The sequence below is a fragment of the Synchiropus splendidus genome, chromosome 16, assembly GCF_027744825.2.
Source record: "Synchiropus splendidus isolate RoL2022-P1 chromosome 16, RoL_Sspl_1.0, whole genome shotgun sequence".
NCBI classification, from domain to species: domain Eukaryota; kingdom Metazoa; phylum Chordata; class Actinopteri; order Syngnathiformes; family Callionymidae; genus Synchiropus; species Synchiropus splendidus.
Genome location: NC_071349.1, coordinates 20500294 through 20516257, shown reverse-complemented (window position 1 = coordinate 20516257; position 15964 = coordinate 20500294). Strand labels below are relative to the sequence as shown.

The 15964-nt window shown below is 57.2% G+C and overlaps 3 protein-coding genes across 5 annotated transcripts; all 3 read left to right on the top strand.

Moving 5' to 3' along the window:
• Positions 1 to 2302: 2302 nt before the first annotated feature.
• Positions 2303 to 5881, top strand: coch (coagulation factor C homolog, cochlin (Limulus polyphemus)). The gene is made up of 14 exons (XM_053844512.1): positions 2303 to 2765; positions 2825 to 2950; positions 3087 to 3243; positions 3327 to 3460; positions 3523 to 3585; positions 3643 to 3696; positions 3776 to 3923; positions 4008 to 4111; positions 4167 to 4393; positions 4455 to 4569; positions 4640 to 4783; positions 4842 to 4998; positions 5081 to 5175; positions 5235 to 5881. Exons 1-14 carry the CDS (start codon positions 2711 to 2713, stop codon positions 5405 to 5407), a joined length of 1752 nt encoding a protein of 583 aa, XP_053700487.1. The 5' UTR covers positions 2303 to 2710; the 3' UTR covers positions 5408 to 5881.
• Positions 5882 to 6181: 300 nt separating this feature from the next.
• On the top strand, positions 6182 to 13771 carry cpsf6 (cleavage and polyadenylation specific factor 6). 3 transcript variants are annotated; one of them, XM_053844514.1, is made up of 11 exons: positions 6182 to 6298; positions 7035 to 7244; positions 7320 to 7423; positions 7521 to 7666; positions 7737 to 7916; positions 8527 to 8592; positions 8743 to 9238; positions 9308 to 9423; positions 9512 to 9665; positions 9739 to 9927; positions 13627 to 13771. In XM_053844514.1, the coding sequence occupies exons 1-10, from the start codon at positions 6239 to 6241 to the stop codon at positions 9917 to 9919; spliced, it is 1713 nt and encodes a 570-aa protein (XP_053700489.1). In that variant the 5' UTR covers positions 6182 to 6238; the 3' UTR covers positions 9920 to 9927; positions 13627 to 13771. The 3 variants fall into 3 exon arrangements, with proteins under 3 accessions (XP_053700489.1, XP_053700488.1, XP_053700490.1); XM_053844513.1 differs by lacking the exon at positions 13627 to 13771 and adding an exon at positions 10010 to 10157; XM_053844515.1 differs by lacking the exons at positions 8527 to 8592; positions 13627 to 13771 and adding an exon at positions 10010 to 10157.
• Positions 13772 to 14542: 771 nt separating this feature from the next.
• Positions 14543 to 15908, top strand: yeats4 (YEATS domain containing 4). Its single transcript, XM_053844541.1, has 7 exons — positions 14543 to 14722; positions 14817 to 14936; positions 15012 to 15078; positions 15139 to 15233; positions 15325 to 15414; positions 15475 to 15562; positions 15634 to 15908. The coding sequence occupies exons 1-7, from the start codon at positions 14543 to 14545 to the stop codon at positions 15801 to 15803; spliced, it is 810 nt and encodes a 269-aa protein (XP_053700516.1). The 3' UTR covers positions 15804 to 15908.
• Positions 15909 to 15964: the final 56 nt, after the last annotated feature.

The following is a 15964-nucleotide window of genomic DNA, read 5'->3' as shown; positions in this document are numbered from 1 at the left end:
ACACACACACACACACACACACACACACACACACACACACACACACACACACACACACACACACACACACACACACACACACACACGGCACTCGTGACTGTCAGCAGTGCAGCGCTGGAGCGGAGACTTATTTTGGTTCCATCACTTGAAGCCGCCAAAATAAAAGTCAGTCCCTGACAGAATTGAAAATATTGTGGGGTTTATTTTGAAGGAGCGTCGGAACATTCTTCCACTTTAAATGAATTCAAGTGTCTCCTGTCGTCACGGCGACAGCTGGCCAAAACAGACGGGCTCCAGTGGTCTCTGGTTTCCGTCTGGTCGGCGAGAGGTCACCGCTTCGAGTCCCCTGCAGCGATGCCACCACGCTGACCAGCTGGCAGGTTTGCTGCCTGGCTGTTGCCATGACAACAGCACCTGGCGGCTCCTGAAACAGGTCTGTGTTTTCCTTCACTAATCACATCTTCCCGCCGCCCCAGTATCTCCAGGAGCTCTGGGTGTGTTGTGGTCCGTCAGGTCTCTGCGGCTCCGCTCCTGATCTGTGGCCTGATAGTGAAGCTGAGGTGTTGACATTCCTCCCAGCGCCTCACGCCGAGCCACGTGAGCCCCCGCGTCCCGGCCTCTGACGGTTCTCGTCCCAGTGTTGCCAGGAGTCTGTGGGGCTCCGGACAGTGATGTTGCAGGTGAGCTGCTGCTGCCCAGCTGCTGTGTCCTGCCTGCCTCCTGTGAGTCTCCGACGGAGCACTGGGCCTCTCACTCTGACCTAGGAAGCTCTCGTGTTCTCAGACCTCCCAGGTAAGGAATGTGAGGAAGTGTCTGTGCACCTCAGGACTGAGAGGAACCGTGTGACCAGCGGACCTTCCTCCACTCAGCCCTGTGCCACCCTTCACTGTCGTCGGAGCATGTGGAGCAGCAGCGGCACAGGACCACCAGCAGGCCAGCTGTTCTCCTGCTGGTCCCGGGCCTCCAGGTGACCCCTGAACCCAGTAAGCTCATTAGCAGTGTGTGTTTACCTTCCACTTGGCCGCTTCCTGTCGCACCCAAGAGTCTGTTGACCCGAGCGGCGCTCAGCCGCCATCAGGAAGTGACAGTCTTCTGATGAGAGTTGGAGGAAATCTGAGTTCACTGAAGGAACAGCTGTTCTGACCCACAGGACGGGACACAAGCGATGCTCACTGAGGTGGAGTGAGCATGATGGAGGCGTCCAGAAAACCTTCTAAAGACTATGCTAGGGTGAGGTCAAAGGTCGACCGTCGGCGAGAAGACGTTCAGTCTGAGAATCGCTGATGCAGCAGGAATTCACCTCGGTGGTTTACGACTCTCTGGCTGAGTAAACCTCATCTCTGGCGCTGAAGTTGAATCTGAGCAGCCATGGAGACGCAGGTGGCGCTGTGACGCCCCCTCATCCCCCTGGTCTCTTGGCGAACTACAGGTGGACAGTAAGCGCCGGAGCGTCCGAACAAAGGCGCGTTTGTTCCCCACGACCCAGTTAGCTCAGGTGTCTTCAGGTTCTGACTCATCATCTGAAACCCGCTTCTCGGGTGAACAGCGAGCAGAAGCATTTGTTGATGCTGATCCAAGGGACTTTTGGGAGGATCTGCTCTGACCTGGGCTCAGATCAGCTTTCTGGGAATCGGGCAGTGCCACCCGGAAAGGCTCCGCTCTCTGCCGGTCCCGACCGACGACACCCATCCAGGCCAGTTGTTGTGGTCCTCCTGCAGGTCTCCTGGGTCCCCGGCCGCCCGGTGGGACCAGGTCCAGCACCAGATTCCTTCTGTGAAACCTGAGTCGGAGCTCACAATGAGCCGACTTGAGAGGCAGGAGTCTGTCCCAGCTACCCGGGGGCTCACCCCAGCAGAGGGTCGGGAGGGCGGCGTTCATCCGTCCGCTGCCTCGTGAGCCTGAGACTCAGCGCAGAGCGTGTCCATGGAGGAGGGTCAGGACAGGCGGCTGATGATGACAGCGACCTCTAGAGGCTGACCGTCCGCAGACATTCCATTCGGTCGCTGGTGTTTGGTTTGATGACATCATCATCACGTCTGACAGCCTCATCGCAGCCTTGATGATGATCCTTCTTCAGACAAAACCATTTTTTTATTTTCGGTGTTTTTCTCCGCTTCACTGGAACTCCTCCTTCACGAGTGTGTGTGTGTGTGTGTGTGTGTGTGTGTGAGGGGGGGGGAGATTATTTAAGGGGCCGACTCTCTCAGGCCGGTCGGCAGTTTCCAGGACTCGACTCACAACTCAGCCACCCGACTCACAACAGTAAGTCTCTCTTGCTCTCTGTGTCGAGGTGCAGCGGGTTCCTCAGGGTTGATGGGGAGGGGGGTGCCTCACTGTAGTGGTTGACCTTTTGACCCTCTGCAGCAGTGAGGAAGGTCTCTGCACGAGTGACTGGCGTGGCGAGTGCAAGCGCGGCTCCGGGCTCGTGGCTTCATGACACTGGTTTAAGCAGCGAGTTGTTGAGAGTTAAGGAGAGACAAACGTAGGCGACTTGTCAGATCTGAAGTGGACTGACTTGGCATGGGAGATCGGCAAGGACTGGTCAAGTCTCTTTGATTCGTGTGGGCGGAGTCTGTGCTGTTGCGAGGCCTCCCTCCACTTTGTTTCTGAAACCGCGTCGCCTGGACACGACACGACGGGCCGCAGTGGTCAGTGGCAGCATCCACACCGACCACTCCGCCTGGCTCTGCAGGTTGACGCCGCGCAGGAAATGACATCATTCTGTGTTTCAGGTGCCAAGATGAGTCTCACCTCCGTCATGACAGGTACGTGAGCGTGTCTCTGTTGTCCAGACACGTCGTCACGTGCTCTCTGTCTTCTCCAGGACTCGTCCTCTTCTTTGCCTCGGGGGTCGGATCAGAACCAAACGGTCAGTCGCGGCGTGGAAGGATAGCCAGTGATGCCAGGTCACCTGGAGGCCAAGGGTCACCATTTCTGGCCAGTCATCTGGGTGAGAGGTCAGATGACTCTCACCCAGATGACTGGCAATGTCCCCACAAGGGGAGCAACACAAACGCACCTGTGCGGCAGAGGAAGACTGGACCTCTGAGATAATGCTCATCGTCATGACCCCTTCCTGCTTTCAGTGCCGAACCCGATCACCTGCCTGACCCGCGGAGCCGACCTCACCGACCAAGGACTGCTGGTCCTGTGTCCTCCAGACTGCCTCCGCTCCAGGGGCTCGGTGTTTGGGACCGGGGTTTACGCCTCCGTCTCGTCCGTCTGTGGCGCCGCGCTGCACAGGTCACCTGACCTCTGACGTCCGGGGGGCAGGGCGGCGGTGGGGAGGGCATTCGCGACTCACACCAGTCTGGCCTCGTGTGCAGGGGCTTGCTGGGCGAGGCAGGAGGTCCGGTCCAGGTCCACCGGCTGCAGGGTCGCAACGACTACATCAGCTCCTTCTCTCACGGCGTCCTCTCTCAGGCGCTGACCCGCTGGAGCGCCTCCTTCAGCCTCAGCAGTGAGTCACCTGTCCGTCCCACTGGCGGCCTGTCGCATGACGACACCCGCGTGTCCCCACAGAGCCTGTCCCGCCGCCCCAGGAGCTGGCCCGTGAGACCAGCACCACCCAGCTGCCGGCCTCAGGTATGATGCGCATCTTCTCTGATCCCAGAACGGAACTCAACTCACGTATCCTCACAGCCAAGAAGCAGAAGAAGGTTCCCACCAAGAAGGTCCCGGCCCCCGGGAACAAAGGTGGACCTCGGCGTCTCCTCCAGCACAGGTGCAGGTGCACGGGCCTCTTTAACCCGGCGCTGCGCCCCTGTGATTGCAGACTGTCCCATGGACATCGCCATCGTCATCGACAGCAGCAGCAACATCGGCCAGCGGCGCTTCAACCTCCAGAAGAACCTGGTGGGCAAACTGGTGGCCATGTTGAAGGTGGGACCCAGTGGACCTCACGTGGGTCTGGTGCAGGCCAGGTGAGATGCACCGTCGCCCGTGTGCGTGCGCGCGCAGTGTCACAGAGGACCCACCGTGCTGGTGTGTGTGTGTGTGTGTGGCAGCGACGCTCCCAAGACCGAGTTCTTCTTGTCCAACTACACCCAACCCAAGGAGCTTCTGTTCGCCATCAAGGAGGTGACTCACCTGGGGGGCAACACCAACACAGGTATGCTGGCTCGCCGCCCACTGACCGGCCCACGCTGACGCTGTGGCCTGCGCAGGCAAGGCCATCATGCAGACCACGGAGAGCTTCTTCAGCCCGGAGCGCGGCGGGAGGCGGGGCCACCCCCGCGTGCTGCTGGTGATGATCGACGGCTGGCCCTCCGACGACGTGGAGCAGGCGGCCATGTTGGCCCGCGAGTCCGGGGTCAACGTCTTCGTGGTGTCGGTGGCCAGGCCTGCGCCGGAGGAGCTGCCCATGGTGCAGGACAAGGACTTCCTGAAGAAGGTGGTGCAGGCCAGGCGCCCCGCCATGTGGCGCCCCTCGTGCTGACCTCTGACCTTTCCAGGCGGTGTGCAAAGACAACGGCTTCTTCAGCTACCAGATCCCCAGCTGGTTCAGCACCACCAAGCACGTCAAGCCGCTGACGCAGCGAGTGTGTTCCGCCGACGCCATGCTCTGCAGTAAGGCTCGCGCCCGGGCGCCCGCACGTGCCCGCACACCCGCTGACCTGTGTGTGCGCGTGTCTCCCAGGCAAGACCTGCTACAACTCCGTCAACATCGGCTTCCTCATCGACGGGTCGTCCAGCATCGGCGACGGAAACTTCCGGCTGGTCCTGGACTTCCTGGCGGAGATCGCGCGCAGCTTTGACGTCTCCGATTTTGGCGCCCGCATCGGTGAGCAGGCTCGCCGGCGCAGAAGGGCCGCGGCGCTTCAGCTGCGCGTGTGTTGCAGGAGCCGTGCAGTTCACCTACGACCAGCGGCTGGAGTTCAGCCTCTACGACCATCCGGAGAAGGAGGAGGCCGTCAGCGCGCTGAGGAGCATCTCCTACATGAGCGGAGGCACGGCCACCGGGGAGGCCATCACCTTCACCGTCCACAACCTCTTCAAGTGAGCGCCTGCGGCCCTGCCTGCCTGCCTGCCTGTGTGTGCGTGCGTGCGTGCGTGTGAAGGCTTGCTCTCTGCGCCACAGACGGGTCGGTCCGGGCCGCAACTTCCTGATCGTGGTGACGGACGGCCAGTCGTACGACGACGTCAGAGCCCCGGCGCTGGACGCCCACCGACAAGGTGAGTGGCCCCGAGCCTGCGGCTTTGATCCCGGCCCTGCTCCTGCCGTCTCTCGCCAGGCATCACCGTCTACTCGGTGGGCGTGGCCTGGGCGCCGCTGGACGACCTGCGCTCCATGGCGTCGGAGCCGAAGGACGGCCACACCTTCTTCACCCGCGAGTTCAGCGGCCTGAGCGACTTCATCCAGCCGCTGGTCCGCGGCATCTGCCGGGACTTCAACGACAACAACTGAGCTGGCGCGCACGTCTGCGGCGTGCCACTGACACGACAGTCACGTGACCCCGAGTCGCTGTGGCTCGTGGGAACAACAGGGGGCAGCAAAGGGCTTCCTCACTGTTGTTCACCTGTCAATAAAGGTGGGGGGTCGGGGGGCGGTCTGCTCAATATCTTTGCCATTTAGCTTCCTTCTCAACAGCGCTAACTGCTACTGAATGATCAGTCAAGCTGGATGGCAACTCGCGGTTAGCGTGCTGAAACCACGTGCGTGTGTGTGTGTGTGTCCATCAAGAATGTCAGCTGTTTACTTTTGTTTCATACTTGTGACATTTATTTTATTCTGTTTGTCCTGTAGATAAAATCCTTACCACCTATAATCACGTTGTGTATGTGGCCAACACAGACACGCACTATTTAAGGGTTCAAGGGTCACAGCAACCTGAACAGAGTTGAGAATGTTTGGTCGACTTGTTTTGAATATTTAAGAATTAAAGGGACAAAACAAAAGTCATGTCTTTGCTGTGTGTCCATGTGTCTCCTGCAAGGGCCCCGGTCAACAAACCATCACAGAAGAAACTCAGTGAGAGGTCTTTTCATCATCTGAAACATGAATGCTTTGGACTCGGCATACGGAGACATTTATAGACATTATAACCACTATTCTTGATACAAAGCTACTCTTCGAGTATGTGAGAAACACGAGGAAGATCAAACCTGCGCACAATACTCGGGCCCCTCTGGTGACGTCACGCCGACATGAACCCTGCTCGTCTTGTGTCATGTTGTTCACTGTGCAGCCACGGGCGGCGCTGTCCTGCTGCTCTTCGTCAGTGGATCAGTGAGGAAAATGTCGGAGGGAGTCGATCACATCGATATCTACGCCGACGTAGAAGAGGAATTTAACCAGGTACACTTGGCGTACTGTTCACCGAGTTACCAGAACTAACGTTGTACTTCGTTCCAGTTGATCGTTGACCTGTTGGCGTGTGCAGCTCTCGTTAGCCTGTTAGCTCCAGGCCGCGCTTCGTTATGGTTGCCCTTAATGTGTTGTTAAACCGCCAATATGTGACTCGCAATATGTCGCTTTGGCCGTGGAATGCACCGGGCGATCGGTGGTGCGTGGTCGACGGAACGGTTTATGTGTTTTAATGTGGCTTCTATTGTTGTTGTGACGACACAGATCCCGTGGCGGGCTACCGCTAGCATGCTAACGTGCTAGCTGCGCTAACCAGTGCGGCGGTTGTTTTTCGGTGTTGTTTTTAGTCATGGACGCCTTCCCTCGCGTTCTGTCGATAAGTGGGCGCGCATGTCTTGTGCAGTGTACACCATAGTTCCGTGTTGCTAGTGTGCTAGCTGCTGCGCTTGGCTTCACTCCGTCACCGAGCTAAACCAACTGCGTGTGTCGGTTCTTGCCTGTGCGAATGTCGCTCCACACTCACGGGATCGGGCCACCTTTCTCTTTGCTGTTGAGTTTTCAATGCTGATAAACAACAGGGGCCCAAAATAATACTTTTCGTTACTTTTTCTTCACTCGGACACATGTTTTGAGAGTGTTGTTAGACCAGCAGACTCTTCTCGGAATGGTTCTGGTCTGGTGTTTTTCAGCTGACCTGTGAAACATTGCTCACTCGTTGCCTTTTCAGGAACAGGACTACCCAGTGCACGAGCAGATCGACTTGTATGATGATGTCATATCACCGTCAGCCAACAATGGAGATGCTCCAGAAGACCGTGACTACCTGGACAGTCTTCCGGCTCCAGGAGCGGCCGAGGAGGGCAAGAGATCCCCTCCCAATTCTGTCTTCACATACACGGGCAAAAGAATAGCGCTGTACATCGGAAACCTGACATGGGTGAGTCTCACTGGAAACCTCCCTCTGGCAGCTGCCGAGGCATCTCTTATGACCGTTGCACCTCTCTTTCCTCAGTGGACCACAGACGAGGACCTGACAGAGGTGATCCGGTCGGTCGGAATCACAGACGTGCTGGAGATCAAGTTCTTTGAAAACAGAGCCAATGGCCAGTCCAAAGGGTGAGTTTCGTCTCACCGCGTCTCGCTCTCTTTTGGGTCTGCACTGTGGTGCATCAGGTCTGCTACTGTGACCTCTAATGTGTGTGTGTGTGCTCAGTTTTGCGCTGGTCTCTGTGGGCTCCGAGTCGTCCTCCAGGAAGTTGATGGATCTTCTGTCGAAAAGGGTGCTCCACGGCCAGAATCCTGTTGTGACACCCTGCAACAAACAGTCACTGAGTCAGTTTGAGATGCAGTCACGCAAAAGTAAGGCGCGCACACACACACACCCCCCCTTCACGCCAGAGCGGTACTCACGGACCGACCCCTCTGGCAGGTAACCACTCTGGGCAGATGTCAGGAGAGGGCAAGGCCGGACCCCCAGGATCTGGCTCGCGTGGAGGTTTTCCTCCGGGTAGTCGTGGAAGAAGCCGCTTTCCTGGTGGCCCCCCTGGACCTGGCAGTGACCGTTTCCAGGGACCCGGTGGGCCTGGAGGTCCACCTCCACATTTTCCTGGTGAGTTTGCGTATGAACAGTTGGGGTGTCATCTGGGGGATGCAGTCCCGTCACTGGCTGCCAACAGCGTTTGCTGTGTGTTGCTTCCTGGACCCTCTGTGTGCAGAGCTACTCTGCATTTCTAATGTCCGGTTGACGTCGCTGACAGGCCTCGTCAGGACCACGCTTCTCCTTCTTCTTCTTCTTCTTCTTCTTGTCGTCATCGACGGTTGTGGGGTTGTTGTGATGGACTGCATGTGGCTGTTTAAGGGCTGAGGTGTTTCGTACCCGGGGAATGTCTCCGTGGCGTTTCCACTCAGATGAGCTCAGTGTCCAGCTGGAGTCTGCTGGGCCCTTGACCTCGGCGATGGTCAGTCTAGGCCGTGTCGTCCTCACCAATCACACGCTTTGCTCCTCTCTGAGGACCTTCCGGCAGATCCCGAGTCCTTGTTAGCAGTGCTTGCTCTCTTCCGTCTCTGTCCTCTGACGTCTCTCTGCTCAGCACTTGGATGTCAGCAGAGTTCGGCCAGACCCGCCCCTCCCTTCCTTGTGGCACTGCGCTGTTATTGGTCCTCAGTTGATTGACAGGCGGCTGAGGGAGGAGTTTGATTGGTCTGCTTTCTCCCATCAGGCGCGGGCAGAGGACCAGACGGCCCCCTGATGGAAATGAGTTTCGGTCGGAGCTGGCGAGACCGAGGTGAAACACCTCAGCTGTTAGTTACAGGAAGTGATGTCACTTGCTTCACTGTCATGAGCAGGAAGTGCTGAGGCTGTGGCTCGCTCTTCTGTCTGTCTGTCTGTCCTTGGGTCCCTACTGAAGCTCCAACCCTCTCTGCTTGTCTTCCAGGTGGACTGCAGGGCCCCCCGCGCCCCCCTCCCGGTCCTCCTGGCCCACCCGGTCCTCCTGGACCTCCGCCTCCCGGTCAGGGACTCCCGCCTCCCATGCCTGGCCCACCCAGCCGGGGTGACAGACCCCCTCCCCCGGTCCTGTTCCCTGGCCAGTTTGGCCAGCCGCCTCTGGGCCCCTTGCCCCCCGGCCCACCGCCTCCGGGCTACGGTCCCCCTCCTGGCCCACCGCCCCCACAGCAAGGCCCCCCGCCGCCAGGACCCTTCCCTCCTCGCCCTCCTGGACCTATCGTGCCACCAATGGCGTTGGGACCCCCTCCTCACTTGGCAGGTCCGCCTCCAGGTGGTCCACCTCCGGCCCCCCACGTCAACCCTGCCTTCTTTCCCCCTCCTGGGAGCAACAGCCTGCCCCCCAACGATAGCCGAGGACCCCCAGGACCAAACGACATATATGGACGACCGCCTCCCTACGAAAGAGACTACGGTCCTGGAAGCAGGTGAGCCCCTGCTTGCACCAGTGCTCCTCCGTGACGCCGCCACTCCAATCGCCTTCTCTGGTCTTTCAGGGACATGGAGTCCTCGCGGGCCCCCTTGAACGAGGCAGAGTTTGAGGAGATCATGAACCGCAACAGAGCCATTTCCTCTAGCGCCATCTCCAGAGCAGTGTCGGATGCCAGTGCAGGTGTGTGTGTGTGTGTGCGTGCGTGCGTGCGTGCGTGCGTGCGTGCGTGGGCCTCTCTGCACACGCTCACGAGTGTGTCTCTCCCCAGCCGAGTACGGCAGCGCCATCGAGACGCTGGTCACAGCCATCAGCCTGATCAAACAGTCCAAGGTCTCGGCAGATGATCGCTGTAAAGTGCTCATTAGCTCGCTGCAGGACTGTCTGCATGGCATCGAGTCCAAGAGCTACGGCTCCGCCTCCAGGTTGGTCCCCGTCTGAAGTGGCCCCCAGTGGCGCCGTCCAGCCGCACTGACCTCTGCTCCTCCTCCATGGTAGAAGAGAGCGCTCCAGGGAGCGAGACCACAGTCGCTCCAGAGAGAAGAGTCGCCGGCACAAGTCCCGCAGCCGGGAGCGCCACGAGGACTACTACAGAGAGCGCAGCCGCGAGCGGGACCGCCACCGCGAGCGGGACCGGGACCGCGAGAGGGAGCGGGAGCGAGAGTACCGGCATCGCTAGAGCGGCAGGTGGGTCCTGGTGCAGCAGTCGCCCCACTTTGTTTCAGTCTCAAACCTCGCGCCTTAGATTGTTGACTGACGCTTCTGTTAGTGACACTCAACCCTGGTCCAGACCAGAGCCGGAGCCAGACCGGTGTCAGGTGAGTAGCGCAGGTGAGTGAGCCACATTTCTCTTCCAGGAACGCACACACACTCGCACACTGAGGCAGCTCCCGTGTCAAACTGACGCTCGTGTCTCCAACCGTGTTGTAAATCTGCCCAGTCATCACGTGCAAATCTGTAATGTGACGCTGTTGTTGCTTCAGTCCATCCTGTGAGATGTAATCATGTCGCTGTAACTGGTCTTGTCAAGTTTGCTCCAAAATCTCAATGTGAAATTTGGAAAAACTCCCAGATCCATGACTCCAGACCCTGCAGTCACTCGGGCCGGTTCTGGTCCCTCCGTGTGTGTTTACCCGATCAAACTTCACCACAGAGCCCCAAGTTCTGCTTTTTGCCTTTTTTCTTTTTACCATGTACAATAATGTTACGGGTCCGGTGTGTTCTTCCACAGTGTCTCCTGTTTTGTGCAGTTACATTGTTAATGAAGAAGTGTTATTGTAATGAGGTTGCCTGCTCTGGCGGTGGCTCGCTGGTGTCACCACAGCACCCCCCAGAGGTGCCTCCCAACTGTGCGTTTCACTTTAGGTGGGAAGCAAATGAAGTCAGGTACTGTTGTTTGTTCTGGTTGCCACGGTAACAACGTGCTGACTGTCAATCGTGATCCTTTTCCTGAGACGATGTGTCGTTTGTGGCCTGCCCGGAGCAGGTCCGGTCTTTTCCGGGCTGAAGGTTGTCCGGGTCGGTCCTGGCTACCTGGGGCCACTGCTCAGGATCTTTGGAGTCAAAGCCAGACTGCAGGGTCGGGAGTCATGTCGCAGAGAAGTGTGACGTCGTTCACGCAGTTGTGGTCAATTTGTACCTGATGTTGCGTTTGATCCAAATGTACCTAGATCCTTGTCCATATTGTCTGTGTTGGGAGCAAACTTTGCTCAGCTCCCTACTGATGTGGGTCGAGTTGTAACCTGATGGCCAGGTCATGTGACCTGAAGTAAGCTTGGTGTCTTAGTGTGGTCTGGCTGTACTGAAGTTGTACTGTGCTACAGAGGCTCATGTGTGTTTAGGTTCTCGGAATGTTCACGAGTAAGATCAAAGTCTGGACCTAGCCTGAGCTTCTCCAAGACGTTTAACCCCTCGACTTGTGTGTCACTGCGTCGACTCCCCTGAGACTCATGGCGTGTACATGACTGGGACCCGGCCTTCTCTTCTGTGAGAGCCAGGTCCTGCGACCTGACTGAGACTCATGGCGTGTACATGACTGGGACTGGGCCTTCTCTTCTGTGAGAGCCAGGTCCTGCGACCTGACTGAGACTCATGGCGTATACATGACTGGGACCCGGCCTTCTCTTCTGTGAGAGCCAGGTCCTGCGACCTGACTGAGACTCATGGCGTGTACATGACTGGGACTGGGCCTTCTCTTCTGTGAGAGCCAGGTCCTGCGACCTGACTGAGACTCATGGCGTATACATGACTGGGACCCGGCCTTCTCTTCTGTGAGAGCCAGGTCCTGCGACCTGACTGAGACTCATGGCGTATACATGACTGGGACCCGGCCTTCTCTTCTGTGAGAGCCAGGTCCTGCGACCTGACTGAGACTCATGGCGTCTACATGACTGGGACCTGGCCTTCTCTTCTGTGAGAGCCAGGTCCTGCGACCTGACTGAGACTCATGGCGTATACATGACTGGGACCCGGCCTTCTCTTCTGTGAGAGCCAGGTCCTGCGACCTGACTGAGACTCATGGCGTATACATGACTGGGACTCGGCCTTCTCTTCTGTGAGAGCCAGGTCCTGCGACCTGACTGAGACTCATGGCGTATACATGACTGGGACTCGGCCTTCTCTTCTGTGAGAGCCAGGTCCTGCGACCTGACTGAGACTCATGGCGTGTACATGACTGGGACTCGGCCTTCTCTTCTGTGAGAGCCAGGTCCTGCGACCTGACTGAGACTCATGGCGTATACATGACTGGGACTCGGCCTTCTCTTCTGTGAGAGCCAGGTCCTGCGACCTGACTGAGACTCATGGCGTATACATGACTGGGACTCGGCCTTCTCTTCTGTGAGAGCCAGGTCCTGCGACCTGACTGAGACTCGTGAGCCAAAGAGGTAAGGCGAATTGGTTAGACTGAGCAACTCGCAGCTCCAAACTCTGACAAAACGCTGCAATTGAAAATTCTTTTTTGCTCCCATTCGTGATCATTTCTCCGCTCTCGGTGGTCGTTGGCCAGGCCATAGACATGTTCTTCCCATGAAAAAGAAAACGTCTTGGAGAAACCTTGTTTGTTCTGTGGAGTCCTGAAGCATCTCGGATGAAGTTGTGTGTAAAATTGTGTGACACTTGCAATGATTTTCTGACCAACATGTCGGTGAACTCTGTAATCAGGAGGGCCGCGCCGCCGCTGTCCGCTGCGACCCTGGAGCCAGGGGGCGTCGAGGGGCCCTCAGGGTCTCAGCGGGCAGCGGCTCGGCTCCGGTTCAGGTTCCACAACTCCAGTGAGGGCAGCGTGTGTGTCCGTGTGCGTGCATGTGTCTGTTCAAGTGCCTGCTGGAGTCGGACCAGAGTCAAACTCTTGCTCTCGCACTCTTCCAACATGGCTGATCCGAGCTCCGTTAGAAGCGTCTGAGCTCCCCATCACTGAGCCCGAGGTGGTCCTGTCTCTTCGTGGCGTTGCTAGGTTCCTCGCGTGTGACTGGCTTGTGATAGGGACACGGTTCGGTCGCTGAGGAGAGTTTGACTCTGGTCTGTTCTCTGCGCCACTCTTCCACAGTGTAAACACTTGTTTACCGTGTTGTTCCTAAACTGCTGTCAAACCAACCCTTGTAACTTAGACGTGTCACTAACCCGTCGGAATGTTTGATCCCGGGAGCGTTTTGACCTTGACTTGCTCTCGGCTTCTTGTAGGGCGCGCCGAGTGTCTGTGAGCTCTTGGTGAGCTCGGAGCTGATCAGATGGTGCTTGTAAAAAGGTGTGCCGCACACGCGGATGGAGCCGGTCAAAGGTGCCACTCCTCCCACTGAGGCCACCTCGGTCTGTTGCTATGGTGATGTGCGGTCGGTGGGCGGAGCTTCACCTGCCGGCTCCATCCATGTGTGCAGCCACAAGTCATGTGACTCCTGCTTAACAGCTGTTCTTCCCACAGGTGTCGGTCTGTACTGTGTGACGCGCTGCAGCGGTTAGCGCTGTTCAGCCTCGCTTTTGATTGGAGACTTCAAATTCCACATGTGGATGTAATTGTGTCTGCGACTCGCTGGCGCCTCCACTGTCCTCGGCAGCGAGTCGCAGCCGAGCATCTGTAACTGCCGACAGACGGTTGTTGTGACCCTGTTCTCACTGATGCTGTTTGCATGAACATCTGTGTGTCGGAGCTGAGTTCAAACACTCGCTGGTCCCCGGAGGCTCAGTGGCACAGGACGTCCTTTCCCAAGTCACCGTCCTCATGACTTTTTTTACGCGTTTGTTTTTTGATTTTTGATGTCGACCTCTGACCTGCGGATGTTTGCGCTCAGCTCTGGCGAGGGCAAGTGTAGCTGTAGTGGTCGGGGGAGGGGAGTGTTTCTGTTGCGCTGCCTCCAAACAAACTCCTCCCTTCGTTCTGACACGTTTCAGCTGACAAGCATCAGGACGGACGCCGCCGCCGCCGCCCCACCTCCCGCCGCCCCGCATGACCGCACCGCCAGCACCTCGTCTCTGCTTCTCAGCGGGCGGAGCCTGGAACCCGTGTAAGCAAACATGACAAACTTTGCAACCTGCTTTTTTATTTTGACAAAACTTTTATTTTGAGTGTGAACAACAATAAAGTCGTTTAGTGGTAGACGTTTCCTTCTGTAGCTCCACTTCCTGTTGTCATTATGATGTAATAAAGTGTTTACTGGGGCTCTGTGCCGACGTGGTTTCTGCTCGCCGTTGTCGTGGTGACCAGCAGCTGAGACTCCGCCCCTCATCCTGCTGCTGAGGTGTCCAGCGTTGATGTCGTCACTGCAGGATGTTTTGTTTTCACTGTTTGTCAGTTACTCTGGAAGATGTTTGTCACCTTTTTATCACTTTGTCACGTGATGACTTTTAAACCAGCGTCTGTACACACACACACACACACACACGCTCGCCACGTGACCTGTGTGCGGCTGACTGATGCCCCGGGTAAGTGACCTCACTGGACCTGGACCATCTCTGACCTGTCTCCGTTTGTTGTAAATATTTTCAGAACAATAAAGTGTTTGGAGGAACTCGTGTCTGCTCGTGGTGATTTTGCAGCGCCAGCACAACTCGCTTTAAGTATATTAGCAGTTCTTCCAACTCTTTCTTGTGATGACGCAGACATTACGGGTCCCTGCATCTTGAGGTGAACACATGAGATTCTGCTGCCAAACTTCAGGGCTCAGCTTTTCAGAGCGCCCCCTCGTCTGGTGGAACTGAAGTGAGTTTCAGAGAGTCGAGCTCCATGGTCAACCCGCCTGATGAGACTGTTACCAGCCCCTCACAACTGAGCTGAGGTCTGAGCGCCCCCTGGTGCTCCGCTCTCACAATGCACCACCGGAACCTTCAGCGCAACCAGGTTTCTACCCGGACCGCGAGAAACGGCACTTCCGGTGTTTGTCCGGCTTCTGTTGTGGAGTCGGATTGTTTGGTTCCGGCACAGTTTGCATGGATTCTTGACGCAGTTGTGCTTCTGTGGATGTTCAAGAAGATGGGGAAGCGAGTGAAGGTGAGCTGTTGGGTTCTCGAACGCTTCGGCCTGTTTCCGCCGCTGGCGCTCTTCGTTGTCCCGGAGGTTCGCGACGGTGCTTGGTCTGTTGCAGGGAGTGACCATCGTCAAGCCCATTGTGTTCGGCAATGTCGCGCGCTACTTCGGGAAGAAGCGCGAGGAGGACGGACACACGCACCAGTGGTCCGTCTACGTCAAACCTTTCATGAACGAGGTCTGTGACGTCACGTCGCCTGGATCCTGCCCACACGAGAGTGTCTGACTTGTGTGTGTGTGTGTGTGACTGCAGGACATGTCCGCGTATGTGAAGAAGATCCAGTTCAAGCTGCACGAGAGTTACGGGAACCCTCTGCGAGGTGAGGCAGAGGTGAGGCGGCGTGGACGCGCTCTCTGACTGAGCTGTGTGTCCGCTCCAGTGGTGACCAAACCTCCGTACGAGATCACAGAGACCGGCTGGGGGGAGTTCGAGATCATGATCAAGATTTTCTTCATCGACCCCAACGAGAAACCGGTCAGTACCGAACCACCGCCTGTGTGGGTCGTCCTCCAGAGATGACAGCGGCGTGGTCCTGCTCATGTCCCTCATGATGCCTGTGCACCAGGTCACCATGTATCACCTGCTCAAGCTGTTCCAGTCCGACTCCAGTGCCATGCCCAAGAAGACGGTGGTCTCTGAGTTCTATGACGAAATGGTTGGTCGACACAATGGAGTGTGGAGTGTTCCGGAGTGTGTAACGTGTGCGTGCGTCCAGATCTTCCAGGATCCCACAGCAATGATGCAACAGCTGCTGACCACGTCCAGACAACTGACGCTGGGAGCTTACAAGCACGAGACCGAGTGTAAGGAGGCGCTGTGAGTGTGTGAGCGCTGGTCCCAGCAAACCTCTGTCTGTCTGTGTGTGTGTGATCAGTCGGGGAGCTGGAGCAGAAGACCAAGGAGAAGCTGGAGGCGGCCAAGAAGAGGACGAGTCAGGAGATCAGCGAGCTGAAGGACAAACTCAAGGTCAGCAGGGAGACCATCAACCACCTGAAATCAGAGATCCGCAGGCTGGAGGAGGACCCGGACCACAAGGACCTGTGACCGGCTGGAGGCCACCCGCTGGAACTGTTGCTGTACATTTGGATTTTTACTTTTTTTTTTTTTAATAAAGTTACACACACAGACGAGGCGGTGATTCTTCACCAGTCGCTTTCCTCGCTCACCTTCCGGGCGGGAGAGTGAAATATCCGGCGGTCAGTGAA